Here is a 15,888-nt window from a genome sequence, read left to right on the forward strand (position 1 = left end):
ATTATGTTCAAATGTTTGGTGTAACGTAGAACTTGTAAGTGATGATCTTGGATATCTGGCTGAGGAGATTTCTATGTAAGATCTTAAAGGGGCCACGTGGTTTCTCCTTGCTGCTTGTAGTAAAAGGCGAGAGGAAAGCGATGGACTTAAAAATGAACTGTGAAAAATGAAATGAAAACTTAAAGATTTGGAAAATTCTCTTGTACAAACTAAGGACATGTGCCCTAGAATTTTCACCAAAGATGTGGCTACACAATCTTTTGTTGAAGAGATTAAGCCTGTGACTGATGTATCTAACCAACTACCACAGCAGAAAACCATCAGCTTAGACTGAAGGGGACAGAGAAAGAAAGAAAGAAAGGAGACGAAGCTGTCTACGTCTTGGAATTCCTCAGGCAGGAAACAGGCCAAAGGAGCTACATCTGTTGTCTTCCAAGAAAAGAAAAGAAAAGAACCATCCCTGGAGCAGCTGGGAGAACAGCAGAACTGTTGGAAGGAACACAGGAAGCAGAGCTGCCTGGGGCCTCCAGGGTCTCAATGGATAAAGCCACAGCCTCGTAGGTTTCAAAGAGTCAGATCTTCACCAGCTTGGTTCTGGAGTGTGGAGTTGCCATTCAGTTTGGTCAAGAGCATGGGGCCGCTGCCCAGAGCTGAGGGGGTGAGGCTGCCATGCCCAACGGGCAGAAGAATGGGGCCTGCTGGGGTTGAGGGGCTAGAATCGCCATTCAGATGGACTGGTAGAATGGAGCTGCCCAAAGCCAAGGAAGCAGAGTTGCCGTCCCAGTGGGCCTGGAAGGTGGAGCTGAAGCCCAGGGCCGAGGGGCTTCCACCCAGAATCCAGAAAGTGTGGCCAACACCCAGAGTCTGGACCGCAGGGTCATTGCCTAGATGGTCTCAGAGAACAGAGGATTATTTTCAAGCCTTGAGAGCTAATGTAATGTGTTCTGCTGTGTTTGGACTTGCTTGGTGGCCATTATCTCTTCTTTCCCTCCAATTTCTCCCATTTGTAATGGAAATGTCTACCTTGTGCCTGTTCCACACTGCACTTTGGAAACAGAAAACTTGTAGTCTGGATTTCACAAGTTCACAGATAAAGAGGCATTTTACCCCAGGATAGAATATGCCTAATGTCTCATCCATATTTGATTTGATTATTCAGAAGATTAGATTTTGGACTTGGAGTTATTTAAGACTTTTGGGTTGAGGTGATGAAATGAATGTGTTTTGCATGTTGGGAAGACATGAATTTGGGGGGCCAAAATGTGGAATGTTATGGATTGAACTGTGTCCCCCCAAAATATATGTTGTAAATCCTAACCTCCCTGTCTGTGATTATAATACCATTTGGAATGGGTCGTCTTTGTTATGTTAATGATACAGGATTAGTGTAGGGTATATCTTGAGTCAATGTCCTTTGAGATTAAAAAAAAAATTAAAAGCAAGCTAGCAAGCAGAGACTGGGGAAGAGATATGCCAAGCTACATGAAGATCACCCAGGAGCCAAAGCTCAGAAGAGACAAGAATCTTCCTCCAGAGTCAACAGAGAAAGCCTTCTCTGAGAGCCGGCACCCTGATTTCAGACTTCTAGCCCCCTAAACTATGAGAAAATAAATTTTTGTTTATTAAAGCTGTCCACTTCTGGTATTTCCATTATAGCAGCACTAGATAACTAGGACAGTAACTCCAGTAACAGAGTAGAACTACCTCATAGGGTTTTCTGGGCTGTAACCTTTACTAGAGCAGATCGCCCAGTCTTTCTCCCCTGGAGCCGCTGGGTGGGTTCGAACTACCAACCCTAAAATTAGCAGCCGAGCGCTTAAATGTTGCGCCAGCAGGGCTCCTAAGATGAAATTAAATGGAGGTAAATGAGGGCTGCCAGTGTCACCATGAAGAGGTTACTGACAGCTAAGCGTAGCTTCTGGTGAGTCACTTTTGTCTGAGGAATAGCAATGTTCTTTTCAAAGTTTCAGGCTGTTGTAGTGCCAAATTGGAACAAGTGGGTAGAAAATAGGTAAATTAGATTATTTTCGTGTGCAGTATCAAAAATTTTGTTACCCGCTTCCTTTCAGTAGTGAGCTTCTCTAATTAGGTATAAATTATTGGATCTACAAAAACTTATTCATTTGTAACTCTTCATTAACATCTATTTCTAATCATCCACATCATCAGTGTAAAGGTGAAGTGGCTTGGCTCACAACTATTTTCCAGCCATGCACCATAGTTTAAGGTTATTTGGGCCTACCTTTTAGTCACCGTCCCTCTTTGCTGGTACGATAATAGTTTTCTTTTCTGTCATCTCAGAATGAGGTACAGCTGCATACTTTCTCTTTGTGTAAGTCCTCAATAAATATTAATTAAATGATTAAAAGATTTAAATGTGTTTTTTTTTTCTCCTCTTGGATTAAAAAAAAAAATCAGCAGAAAATTATCAGGAGCTATATATGGTATATTTCTTCCTTATTTTTCTTGCTTTACCTGGGTGGCCAGTCTTTGGACTGAACATACCCACCTTCTACTTATTGTCAGACATGCCACACAAAGTTAGGCTTGGTGAGCATAGAGCCTTCTTTTTTCCTCTTAACATGTTATTTTGAAAATGTTCAAACATACAGAAAGTTTAAAGAGTTTTACAGTGAAGACTCACATTTCTACTACCTACTTTCTACCATCAACATTTTATATATTAACACTTAACTGTCTGTCCATCAACTCATCTTGTTTTTTATCTATTTTAAAGTGAGTTGCAGACATTAGTTATACTTTTGGTGGGGCCATCCTTACTTCTGAAGTAGCTATGTCTTGGTATATTTAATAGTCCCAGGTTGAAGAATTCAACAACTAAATATTTTTAATGTCAACATTCTACTTTACAGCCATATGTTCTTTAAAATTGACACCTTGTAGAAATTTAATCATAGGTAGAAAGAGGAAAAAGAGGATAACTTGATAGTTAGCAAGGTGGAGGGGCAGTTTTGTTTGTTTTTTAGAATAGATTAGTTTTGCCATCCTTACGAGCATAGGAGATTATATTGGTTTTGGAAAATGAAGTGGAAGTTCTTGTGGGAAACGGGGATTCTTCAGAAAGGAATCTGCTGTTGATTTTGGCAAACTTGCTCCCACCCTATCCCTCATTAAAAATTGAAGCTCTGGAAAAAGTCTCATTTCCTGAAGGAGAACGGGTGAGAAGTGTCCAGATCCTTGTAAAATTTTTGTTTTTATCATCAGTGGTCATTGCTGCTGCTGATGTGTCATTTTAAATGTATGTGTCATACTGATATCACAGATATTCTTAGGTGAATTTAATTTAGTAGGTATTTGTCAAAGCTAAATATTCAGAAGACTGTGTAACCAAAGTACTTTTCCACAAGCTGTCACTAGGCAGTTTGGTTTTCCTCATTTCTTGGATGACAGTTGTGTACTGGAGCAGTGCTGTGCAGTGTGTCCTCCAGTGGCTATGAACAAGAAATTAGGAAGGCCAGCACATGGGAGTGGTTTATACTAAAGATAAAAAGCTCCTTTTACAGTCTTACCCAGAACCAACCTTGTTTATATCTAACTGTGCAAAAACAGATAGATATATTTTTATCCCATCTATTCCTTTAAGACTTTGCCAGTGATTCTAGCTTGTAATAACCTACTCCTTTTCTAAATGCTTTTTGTTCACCTTACTTATTTTCTCAAATAACTGCGCAATTTCATTGAAGTCTCTTGAGTGTAGCAAGCTTCTGACTTGCCACAAATGCTGTGGCAGAAGAAATCTAGTCCTAAAGCTTTCAGAGACATCTTCTGCACGTATGGATGCATGAAGTACCGCTGAGATGTAATCAGCACCCAGAATGGGCGTTGTATTTACCAGATGTTGTCTTCCCACAGCAAATATGTCTCAGCCTTCCCTTTTTGAAAACAGGCGAGTGCAGTCATTACCAATGTGCATTCCCATGCAGTCCCCTCCCTGAGGAGAGCATTGTTCTGTTTGCCTGTTTCTTCATTGGATTTATTTAAAAAATGAAATGAAATACTCAGTTTTCAAAACAATAGGTGACCCTATTGTTTACTCCTATAGGAGTAAACCTACAAAGCAGAGAATTATAAATTTTGAAGAGACTTTAGGAAGTGATTAAGTTTAGCCACTTCTCTCCTTGGCAGTTCTAAGCCTAAATCATTCAAAACAAAATAGAGCATTATCGTTAACATTTCTAGATTAGAGATTTCACAAACTCTCTGTGACTCATTTCATTGTTTGGGGCAAGCAACTTATTTTGTTACAGTAGAATTTTACTAGAAAGTACATTCTCCACCTGCTCCCACCCTGAGCTGAAACACAGGGATGGCCATTCTCTCTCAAGGAAATTGACCTGAAGCTCTTTAACTCAATTCAGGATGAGCAGAAAATGTCCTGTATGTAAAATTTCCATTCTTGTCCACTGATTTTCTGGATTTTTAAAATAAGTTTGGACATACTTTGGGTTTTGCTATACTTTCCACCTAAAAATCTAAATGAAAAAGTCTTTTACAATCAATAAGATAATTTTTGAAATTTCAGTGAGGACTTTTCCCATCTTTTTAATTTTGTCAGAATAACATTACTCTTCAAAGCAAAGTTGATTTATATTCTTACCTAGATCAGAGCAGTGAACAACTCTCGAGTAGCACTGACATCCAAAGGGACATGTTGGAAACAAATCAAATGGAAAAAAGGGGTTAACTGGTTCTCTTGTTGGAAAAAGAGAGTTATCATTGTCATTGTCATCATCATCTGAATCTTCCATATCCTTCAGCATCATATTCTTTAAAGTCATATATGAAGGGCTAAAGACATGTTTGGCAGAGCACAAAGCCAAGAACAGTAGGAGCACATATTCCTTCATGTTGTCTTAGAGGACCAATCTAGGACTAAATAGACATTGAATAGTAAGTTAAAATATAAACAAATATAATGCCTGCATCTATACATTACTAAGAGCTGGTAAGAGTACAATGAGATGGCATTCTTATCTAATGCAAGTATGAGAATAAATTTTAAAAACTTTTTGGAAAGCAATTCAGCAATATATATCGAGAGCTTTAAAAAATTCTTATTTTTTACCCAATGATTCTACTTTTTGGAATCTAGTCTCAGGAAATAATTCTAATTTGCAAAAAGATGTTCATCACAGAATTATATATAATAAAAAATTTAACGACAATTCTAATAATTAAAACATCAAAGATAATTCTAATGGTTAAAAGGGAATAGTAAAATAAAACAATATAGTCTACAAAATATTTTGGAACCCACAAAATGTTGGTAGAGATGTTTAAAAATAGGAAGTATTATATTTTGTGAAATAAAAATAGCAAATATAAAAATCCACACATGGTATACTTAAAAACACCAAAAATAAATAAGTAAGTAACACTGGAAATGAATATACCTAATTAATGATAATCTGTAGGTTTCTGAGGGTTTTTTCTTTAATTTTAATAATGAGAAAGTATTACTTTTATAATTAGAAAACTAATAAATATTTTGTAAAAATTAGATGATTAAACCTGACTGTATTCCCCAAATCCTTCCATTGAGTAAAATCCTCACTGTCTCCTTAGTACACATCTGGAAGTTGTCTTTAACTGATCTTTCTCTCCTACCACCCTCCCCGACCTCACTGTCAGAGTTGGTCACTTTTTCCATAATGTCGTTTGTATTTTTTTGTTTCTAATCTGTTCCATTGTCTAATACCTGATCCAAAGCATCTGATGTCTGTACTGTTCTTTCTTACTCATCTTGCCACTTGGTTCTGTTTTTTGTTTTGTTTGCTGGGGACGGGGGGTGGGAAGTGGTGGTTGTTTTCAGTTGTATTTTTAAAAGCACGCACAAAACTGAAATGTACAAATTAGACCCTTCTAAGCACAGATTAGAGCCCTGGTAGTGCAGTAGTTAAGAGCTATGGCTGCTAACCAAAGGTCAGCAGTTCGAATCCACCAGCTGCTCCTTGGAAACCCTATGGGGCAGTTCTACTGTCCTGCAGGTCACTATGAGTCAGAATTGACTCGACGGCAACGGTTTTTTTTTTTTCTTCTTCTTCTTTTGGTTTAAGCACAGATTCATTACCATCCCAATGGCTGACATTCCCACAGGTGTGTTACATATCATAGTGTCTAAACTATCACCTGTGAAGCTTGTACATTATTAGAAATTTTCAGAAATTTAAAAACATCATGAAATCATCCAAAACAGATTTACCCCAGTCTTCCCTTTGGGTCATGCAGTGTCTTTACACACAGATGCCCATTGATGAGGCTTAGTACTGGCAGAAGGTGACACCCACACTGCCCCCACGGTACAGGCGCACACCCACGTCCCGTAGACCACATCTACTCAACCATGGCCTGAGGACCAGTCAGTAACTTAACTTGTGAAAGACTTTCAAAATCAGTTCAGAGTTGGTCAAGCCACAGGAAGACTTAGCCCCCCAAATCCTCGAATCATCTCAGCTGGCTACAGTTCCCCAAGTCCACTGATCAGCTTTAATATTTCTCCATAGGCTTAGCTTTTTCCTCAACTTAAGAATAAGCGTGAATTAATTTAGTTAATTAAAACATTCATTTATATGTGGAATATCTCTTTAATCACCAGAGAAAAGTCAGAAAATCCTCCTGTCATTAGTTGTTGTTGTTGTGTGCCATTAAGTCAATTCCAACTCATAGCAACCCTGTAGGACAGAGTAGAACTGCCCCCTAGGGTTTCCAAGGTTGTAATCTTTATAGAAACAGACCACCATGCCTTTCTTCCTCTGATTGGCCGATGGGTTCAAACTGCTGTCCTTTGGGTACGCAGCCAAGTGCTTAACTATTGTGCCACCAGGGCTCTTTTACTGTCATCAGCTAGTGACCTGATAATCAAATTTAATTCTTTACAAGTTCCAGAAATCTAAACGGTAACATTAACATTTTGCTCAAAGGGTAGCTGAAAGGCTCAAAGGCTCTATTTTGAGGGTACTGTCTTCAGTAACCCCACACTTGACTGTGCTTGGGAAGAAGAGATGACATGAGGCATCTTAGAATGGCAGAAGCTTTATGTATTTGAATAATCACATACTGAATCCCATTTCAAAACCTGCCCTAGCCTCTCATCTCTACACTAACTTCTGAAAGTGTAAATTCAGAATTTATTCTAAACTAGTCCCTCACATTAAATAATAGGAAAGTGAGGCACAAGGAGCTTAAGTGACTTCACCAAGGTTACATAACCAAATTGTAATAGAAACAGAATCTGGACTCATATATCCCAGCTCCCTGCTTGTGCTTTCTCCTACTACACCACACTGGAGGACTCAGTTCTTTATCCAGAAATCTAGCAGCTTCACATGCATACTCTGTCACTTCTTCCTATCTGACCAGTCTATAAATGTATAGTACAGAGAGTGAAAGGTTATAGTGGCAATACAGGGGCAGTGACTGTATTGTATTAGACAGCCTGAGTGAGAACCTGCCACTTGAGGGTGACTGCCTTAGAGCATACAGTCTCTGAGCCAGCCAGTCTGGTTAGCGCTGTCTGTCCCACCCTACTTGGGTAATCTACAAATGAGGAGCCTGGAAATCCTGGTATAATCTTCTTTTGCAGCTGTAAAATACTCTGGGTTAAGGTAGACTAGGCTTCATTTTCAATATCACTTTTGTCTCTGGAACATTATTTCTGTTTTTTGGCTGCCTGCCTTTGATCCATTGTTTACTGATTCCTGATCTCAGGCTTCTGTGTGGTTTCTGATCCTTAATGCTTGGTTCCTAGTTTTGCCTGAACCATTGGCCTCCAAAATACTCATTCCCTAGGTAATTCAACTCTTGATTTTTATCTAAATCAAAGCTTGACCCTGATGCCAGTTTTTTCTTTAGAGTTCTTTTTACATTTAGCTCTACCTTCTAAGTCCACAACTGCTCTTGACCTTGTCTGGCTCTGCCTTCTCTGACCTTGTCAAGGAGAACCTGTTGAATTAGAAATGACATTGGGGCCCTGTCTCTCAGCTTTGTTTGAGGTTGCTGGAGTCATTCAGTGGGCATTTATGAAGTACCTACTGTGTACCAAGCAGTGTTAGAATGCTGAATCAGCGAAGTAGAACACTTGTTGGTGCTGTCAAAAGTGAGTTCTCTACTTACCCACTTCTCTTCCACACTTCCCTACTCAAAAAAAACCAAAAAACTAACCATTTCCAAATAAGTATGGAATTGTTGTAAAAGTTAGTACTTGAATGTCAGGTACATTAGTAGAACAACTAAAAAAAGTAAATGCGTAGATTAGTAAATAGAACCAAAGTGCAGGTAGACGGGGTAGACTACTCTCGAGTAACGTGCTTTGTGACTCACTGCTGGGACCTCAAATAACTTGAAAGAATCTCTACATGTGTGATCCCCAGATTTTTTAAAGTAAAAATTATTCTCTATATATCTGCTGCTACTCATAACCCTCGGTTTACTATTTGAGAGCAATAAACATAAAGGTGTCTATAAAAGTATACATTTATGTGAAAAAAATTGAAATAGAATGTATAAACCTAATAAGAAGAAGAGTGGGATTGTGAGTGAAGGATATTTTTTCCTGTCTCTGATGCAAAATTTTTTAATTATTGTGATGCTTTGGAAATCTTTTAAGTATCAGTCTGCCAACAAAATTTGTTTTGCTTAGTTCCTAATTATATTTTTATCTTTTCCTACCACTTCTGTACATTAGATTGATATTACAGTTAGTAGATACAATTAAAGGATTCCCACACACACTATACTGACCTATCTCCCACCCCTACCCCCAAGTCAAACAAATCCTATATGTGAAGTTGATTTGGGTTCCACAGAGAAGTAACTTATTTTCTTGAAGTCTAATCCCAAAGCTGGACAATGAATAAGGAAGACGAGAGAAGAATTGATACATTTAAATTATAGTGTTGGCGAAGAATATTGAATATACTATAGACTGCCAGAAAAATGAACAAATCTGTCTTGGAAGAAGTACAGCCAGAATGCTCCTTAGAAACAAGGATGGCAAGACTTTGTCTCATGTACTTCGGACATGTTATCAGGAGGTACCAGTCCCTGGAGAAGGACATCATGCTTGGTAAAGTAGCGTGTCAGTGAAAAAGAGGAAGACCCTCAATGAGATGACTTGATACAGTGGCTGCAACAATGGCCTCAAACATAGCAATAATCGTGAGGATGGCACAGGACCGGGCAATGTTTCGTTCTATCGTACATAGGGTCACTATGAGTCAGAACCGACTCAACAGCAACTAACAACAACCCCGTTTACTCTGGTCTATGAGACATGAAGATTTTAATAAAAGATTATTTTTGAATTCATTTGTTGGTTTAGTTTATTAAAAGTGTTTTCAAAGAAACTGAGATATATAGGCTTTAGCTTCCCAGTCTATACTAGAAAAATGTTTTTAACACATAATATACCAGAAATATAGAACTAATAAAACTACGGAACTTAAAAAATATGTATAATAAGAGGAAAAGTGGAGTGCCAAGACCACATCCTGGTTTCACTTGTGTCCTGACTCCTGGAGTGAGGAATCACCTTCTCTTCTTCTACATACCACATACTGGTTTCCTAGGTGCTTTCAGCTTCATGCTAGAGTGTGTGCTGTACCTGTGACCTAAAGAGAGAACCCCTAGTGTTGGATACATGGGTCTGGGGTGGGAGTTAGGGATGAGGAACAGGGTCAGGAGTGACAGATGTGGAATGAGAGATGTGGAAAGACCAGACTGGGATTGAGGTTGGATGCTGAGGAGCAGAGTTGGGAGCTGAGATGACAAAAAGAAGGCCATGCTCACAGGGTAAAGAAGAGGAACAAAAGCAAAATATTGGCAGGTCTTGTTTCTCTTCCACATTCCCTCCCTCATTGTTGGTAACCAGCGCACATGTGGGGTTAGAAGAAGCACCAGCCGGGGTCCTTCCTTCTTTTTCTCTTCTTTCTTAGACTTATAAGTTACATGAGACCCTTTCTGACTTTAATCAAAACTAGCGTAAAATGAAAAGATGAAATTGACTTTGCCTGCTAGTTTTAGGCAGTACCATTATCTGCAGTAGTTAGAGTTAGGAAGCATTGCAATTGCTGATTGATAGAGGTAGCCATGTATAATACATTAGTTGGACCCTTCCCTCCTAAGTGGGAGATGGAGACCTATGGTAGCAGGGAATGTCATCTAGTTGAAACTCCCTCCCAATGTTGGAGGTTCTTCCAGAACATTCTGGACCAGATAGCGTTTCCACTCTCTGCTGGAATAACTGCAATGAAAAGACTCATAGGAAGTGCACCACCTCAAGAGGCATTCTGTTCCACTGTTCGTCTTTAGTTTTTAGAAAATTTTTTAGATTGAGATTAAAAAAATGCCTTCTGGCACATTCTTCTCTCTGTACTATTTTGTCCTCTGTTAGCCATATAAAATTAATCTTTTTGCATTCTCTTACCCAGGTTACTTGTGGGGGAAAAAAAGTCAAGCCAACCTTGATTCCATAAGGAATCCACTATTTACACTCTTCATCTGGTATTGCTGGGTCTCTCCCATAGCCTTGATAAAATACAAGTGATTATAGATCCCAGACCAGTCCCCTATTCTAGCTGAGCAATTTTTTTTACCAATAGAAAAAATTGTGAAATGTCCATCCAGGAAGGCATACTGTATAACAGTTTTTTCCTATTTTTCAAAAAGAATATAGAGAATGTTATTTTTATTTAAAATTATGTGACTTTTGGTTGTTTGTCTTAGTTTTAAATTGTGGGTTTATAAATATGGTTCAAACTCTTTTATTATTTTTGGCAGCATTTAGATTGTACCATTTTTAAAGCCTTTAAAAATATTTCTGTCTTGTTCTCAGGAAGACTCAGTATTCCCTGATTTAGACATTTTCCCAGTCTCTTCTGCTCATGGAAAGTTTTGGACTTTGGTTTCAAGTTTGTCTTAATCAAAATGATATCTGGAACAGCATTTCAATGCTACTGCTGTTATTAATACCTTTTTGCACTTTAGAGCTGGGAGAGACCTTCCAGACTTTCCTGACTAGTGCCTTCTTTTTACAGCGGAAGAAACTGAGGCATAGAGCTTAAGTCACTTACTAGAGGTGATGGAATCAAAGCCAGGCTTTCTCACTTCTCCTCTGTTAAGCTTTCAACTGTATCAAAGCCAGGCTTTCTCACTTCTCCTCTGTTAAGCTTTCAACTGTATCAAAGCCAGGCTTTCTCACTTCTCCTCTGTTAAGCTTTCAACTGTATCAAAGCCAGGCTTTCTCACTTCTCCTCTGTTAAGCTTTCAACTGTATTACACAGCCTCCTCTGAAAATTACTTTCAACCTTGCAGTTATTTCCAGACATTAAACTGACCTTTACTCTGAAAAAGACTAGGCTAAAAGGTTTGGCAAGTTCTCATGAAGAGTTCAGAATAGAATTAGAAATATAGCTAATAGGTGTCTTTCTGAATTTGCTTAAGCTTCGTATTTTCCACTTAACTGGTCTGCAGACCTTAGAATGAAAAATTTGTCTAAGTAAAAGGTATTTCTTCTCAGACACTATTTTAGGTAAATAAGTCACTGTGCTTTTAAATCCCATGTTTAAAGATCCGCTTGGCAACTTTTCCCTTTGGTTTAAATATTTCTATCAGTTGACTTGTACCAGTAGTAGTTTTCAACATATAAATGTTCTATACCCCATATATCTCACAGAAGGAATCCAAACTAAATTCAGATATAATCAAGGCACAGCATTGCAAGTTAACAAGTAAAAGTTCAAATACACATTTGGAAATTTATTTACAATGCCATTTGTTCATGGATATTAAAAGACATTTTCCTTAAAGAAATAATTAACTTTACCTTAGAAGTGTGTTATCCTAATTAAAGAACTTGCTGGTTGCTTTTCCTTTTTTACTAGTTTTGCGCTTCATCAGCTTTTTGATACCTCTAGCAATCTAGTGGCTGTGTTAAAAAACTCCCCCTGCTTCGTTTTTCTGATATTTACTACAGTGCATTAAGACTTGTGTTTATAAAATTTATCTACTGTGTCCCAAACGTCAGATCAGGTATCAGAAGTTTTCGTCTCTATTATAGCATTTAGTTGTTAACAGAAGACTGTGTATCTTCTCTTCTTTCCACTATTACACTATATTGCTTAATGCTAAAAGCAAACAAAAAACATCAAGATGCTTTTACATGTGTGTGGACTTGTGATTTATTTTTATTTCTTTTTGTTTTTAACTCAATGATTTCTTGGTGGGATTTTTTTTTTTTAAACCTTTATTTTTAGAAAGATACAGAACTCTCAAGTTTCTTTATGACTTAACACTTACCCATGTGGCCACTACCTCATGGCTGCCACACCTCTAAATAGATTAACAAGGAAGAGTACTGTGCTCTATTTAGCTTACTAAGGAGTTATTGAATACATTGTTTACTTTTTTTAAATCTAAGAATTAATGAAATATTTACTATGGGAAGGAGCAAAGGAAATCTTTATGTTAAATTCTGACTATAGATTTTGTGAAAAGAAGTCTCTAATCTTTCATACTTAGAATATAAAGCTAGTTGAACTATTGCTGATAAGTATTCTTTCTTGGAATTACATGGATTTCCATTTTAAGTGTCCAGTGCCATTTCATTACATAAAAACAATGAATATCAAGAAAAAATATTGATATTCAAGTGTATAAGTAAAAATGACATTTGAATAATTCAACATTTTTAAAACACATTAGAAAATATCATAGTTTTACATTTTGAAAGAAATATTTACTGTTTCATTTAATGTGTTTATGATATCCCCAAACTTCATCATCATTAATTATTAAGGTAATGTTATTTTCCTAAAAGAACTTATTTACAAGATGTTTGTTTCAGTGATTCTCAAAATTAACAATGTTCACATTTAGCAGTAAAAAAAGTCATATAATTATATTGAAAATAAATTCATTATATATAAAACATAAAAGGATAATTTTAGGTTAATAGGTATTTAAGTGTTTTTTAAAAGAATTTATCATTATAGATATAAACTTTAAACTTTATCCTATTATTTACAGGTATTTATGTTAATAACATGAATGTCCCCTTAGCAGTGAGTACACATAAGACATAAAAACATACCTTGTAAGAAAAGAGTAATCCTCTTGAAAGTAGAATTATTCCACTGTGTGCTTATCTAAAAAGTAAATATAATGTATATGTTGTTAGATACCATTTAAGAAGAAAAGATGAGAAGGTGTTACATTTATTTAAAAAAAAAAAAAAAACCTTCAAAAAAATTCTCCTGATGTTGCTGGCACCCTGGGTGATCTTGAATAAACTGCTTCTACAGATTAGTCCATTTTAGTACTGAAGAGAGAGATTAAAACTTGTTACTGCTCATATGTTTTCCGTCACTGTTTGTATCATAGCCAAGACTTCTAGCTAAACCCTAGACGTCTACTGGAAGATTTCTGAAGAAAAAAAAAAAAGAGAGTTTAATAATGCATGGCAAAAGGCTATTGAGAGTGCAGTCAAATCATTCAAGAAATACCTGATATGAAAAATACTTTATGAAATTCTTAAGTGAATTAATACTTACAAATTATAATTTAAAAATCACTTACCCTATGTAGACTGATAAAATATTTATCAATCTTCATAAAGAATACTAACATTTTTTGAAATATAAATCAAAACTCCAAATGTACCTAAGAAAGAAGCTATACTTTTGTTTTCTTCTAATGACCAGAGCTATTACATTAAGCGTATTTCTCAAGATTGCTCAGCCTCTTTACAAAGCTTTTAACCCTGCCATAGGCATTTTAGGGAAACTGCGGACCAAGTTCTAAGAAATACTCCCTGTCTCTAACATATGTATATACATATCCCAAGTGACACTCTTGGGACCTATACAGTTTTCCCTTTTCAAGAAAATATCAGCTTTGATCACACCGGCATTTAGGGAAGACTTGAGAGAAGTGGAGACTCGGTTGTCTGAGAAGAAAATCTCAATGAATACCGCCTTTCCTACTTCACCCCTAAGAGAATGCCCAATTCCCTCATCACCTAAGACACAGTCCTTTAAGAGGCAGCTTTTTCTAACTCCAGTGAGAAAGACTTTCCAGTACTATGTGACCCCAGCGGATCTTTCTGATGGTTAAATAGATTTTTGGGCCAGCCTGTTTGCAAAGAGCTTCTCCAGTGGGTTAGCAGAGTCTATTCTTCCCAGTCTGTCATGGGTTGAATTATGTCCCCCCAAAAATGTGTGTATCAGTTTGGCTAGGCCATGATTCCTGGTACAGTATGATTTTCCTGCGTGTTGTAAACCTGCCTCTATGATGTTAATGAGGGAGGATGGGTGGCAGTTGTGTTAGTAAGGCAGAACCTGATCTACAAGACTGGATTGTGTCCTGAGGCAATCTCTTGAGATATAAAAGACAGAAGTGAGCAGTGAGACAGGGGGACCTCATACCATCAAGAAAGCAGTGCCAGGAGCAGAGTGCGTCCTTTGGACCGGGGTACCTGCGCAGAGAAGCTCCTAGTCTGGGGAAACACTGATGAGAAGGCCAAGAGAGAGAGAAAGCCTTCGCCTGGAGCTGATGCCCTGACTTTGGATTTTTAGCCTACTTTACTGTAAGGAAATAAACTTCTCTTTGTTAAAACCATCTATTTGTGGTATCTCTGTTATAGCAGCACTAGATGACTAAGACACAGTCATAAACAATCTGACTTTCTTTTGTTCTCACTTTCCAGAGAAATGAAGTGCACTGTTAAGGCAAGGTGGCCATAGCCATAGAGTCCACTAACTACTTCTGCCTAAAATATGCAGGGCAGCCAGCCACTGTTCATCCTCTACTCGTTTAAGCAAAATCCTCTTCCTTGACCCTCACATCCCACAGACATTCATACTAGATTCATCACCACCACAAAGGCTGCCCTTGGCATAGCTTCAGCCCCTCCATTCAGGTGGTGTAGCATGTAATTACCTAACACAGTATGTGAGGGGAATAGCAGCCATCCTGTTTGGGTTAGAATGCTCATATTCACATTTATTCAATTATGTTTTAGTTGCAAATGTATCTATCTGTTACCTTGATGAACTAGGAATGTTGTGAATGTATGAACTGGATTTTATTAATCTTTGTATCCAGAGCATCCAACATAGCACCTGAACTCCATCTTGAGCAAGGGTTATACACAGGAAGCCTTTGGGCAAAATGCAGTCCAAGGATGTATTTATTGTATTTGTCCTGCACAAGGTATTGTTTTTTAACTCTTTATTGAAACCTTTTTTTATAGAAAAATAAGCAAATCATGATGGTACAGCTCAATCAATTTTCACAGACAACCCGGATCAAGAAATTACCAACACTCCAGAAGCCTCCTTCATGCCCCTTAGAATCACTCTCTCCTCTCAAAGGGAACCCCTGCCCTGACTTCTAACACCATAGGCTGTTTTCTGAACTTTATATATTTGGAGTCATACAGCGTTCACTTTTGCATCTGGCTTTTTTCATTCAATATTATGTTTCTGAAATCTACCCATGTTGTTGTGGTTGGCAATAGTCTGTCCATTCTCATTGCTCCATAATATTCTACTGTATGAATATGCTGCAAATTATTTATATATTCCACTGGGTTCATTCCTGTTTGGAACTCTGCTTTGAACATTTTTTAATCTATCTTTTGAAGTTCATATGTGTGCATTTCTGTTGAGTTTACACCTAGAACTGGAAGTGCTGTATTGACAAATCATGAAATTTCAACTTCTCCTGAAATAGCAAATTTGGCCAATGCTTGACTTATATTTTTGCATGGCAACAATTGGCTGGAGGTGGCAACGGCCCCCCTTTCAGTGGGACATGTGTTTTTATTTCCGCATCTGCACCTGAGCCCGCTGCCTCACTTATATTGTCTGC

At 37.6% G+C, this 15,888-nt stretch overlaps 2 protein-coding genes across 3 annotated transcripts in view; one reads left to right on the plus strand and one right to left on the minus strand.

The window, feature by feature from the left end:
- ASPN (asporin) overlaps nucleotides 1-13,428 on the minus strand; it is a 34,451-nt gene extending 21,023 nt beyond the window's left edge. Inside the window, exons 1-2 of the mRNA XM_004384221.2 lie at nucleotides 13,109-13,428; nucleotides 4,619-4,893 (exon numbers count right to left, since the gene is read on the minus strand). Coding sequence (XP_004384278.1) covers nucleotides 4,619-4,868 — 250 coding nt within the window. The 5' untranslated portion in view covers nucleotides 4,869-4,893; nucleotides 13,109-13,428. The remainder of the gene's footprint in view (nucleotides 1-4,618; nucleotides 4,894-13,108) is intronic.
- CENPP (centromere protein P) overlaps nucleotides 1-15,888 on the plus strand; it is a 391,733-nt gene that overhangs the window by 230,698 nt on the left and 145,147 nt on the right. The gene's annotated exons all lie outside the window — the stretch shown is intronic.

Source organism: Trichechus manatus, unplaced genomic scaffold, assembly GCF_000243295.1.
Source record: "Trichechus manatus latirostris isolate Lorelei unplaced genomic scaffold, TriManLat1.0 scaffold00120, whole genome shotgun sequence".
In the NCBI taxonomy this organism is placed as follows: Eukaryota; Metazoa; Chordata; class Mammalia; order Sirenia; family Trichechidae; genus Trichechus; species Trichechus manatus.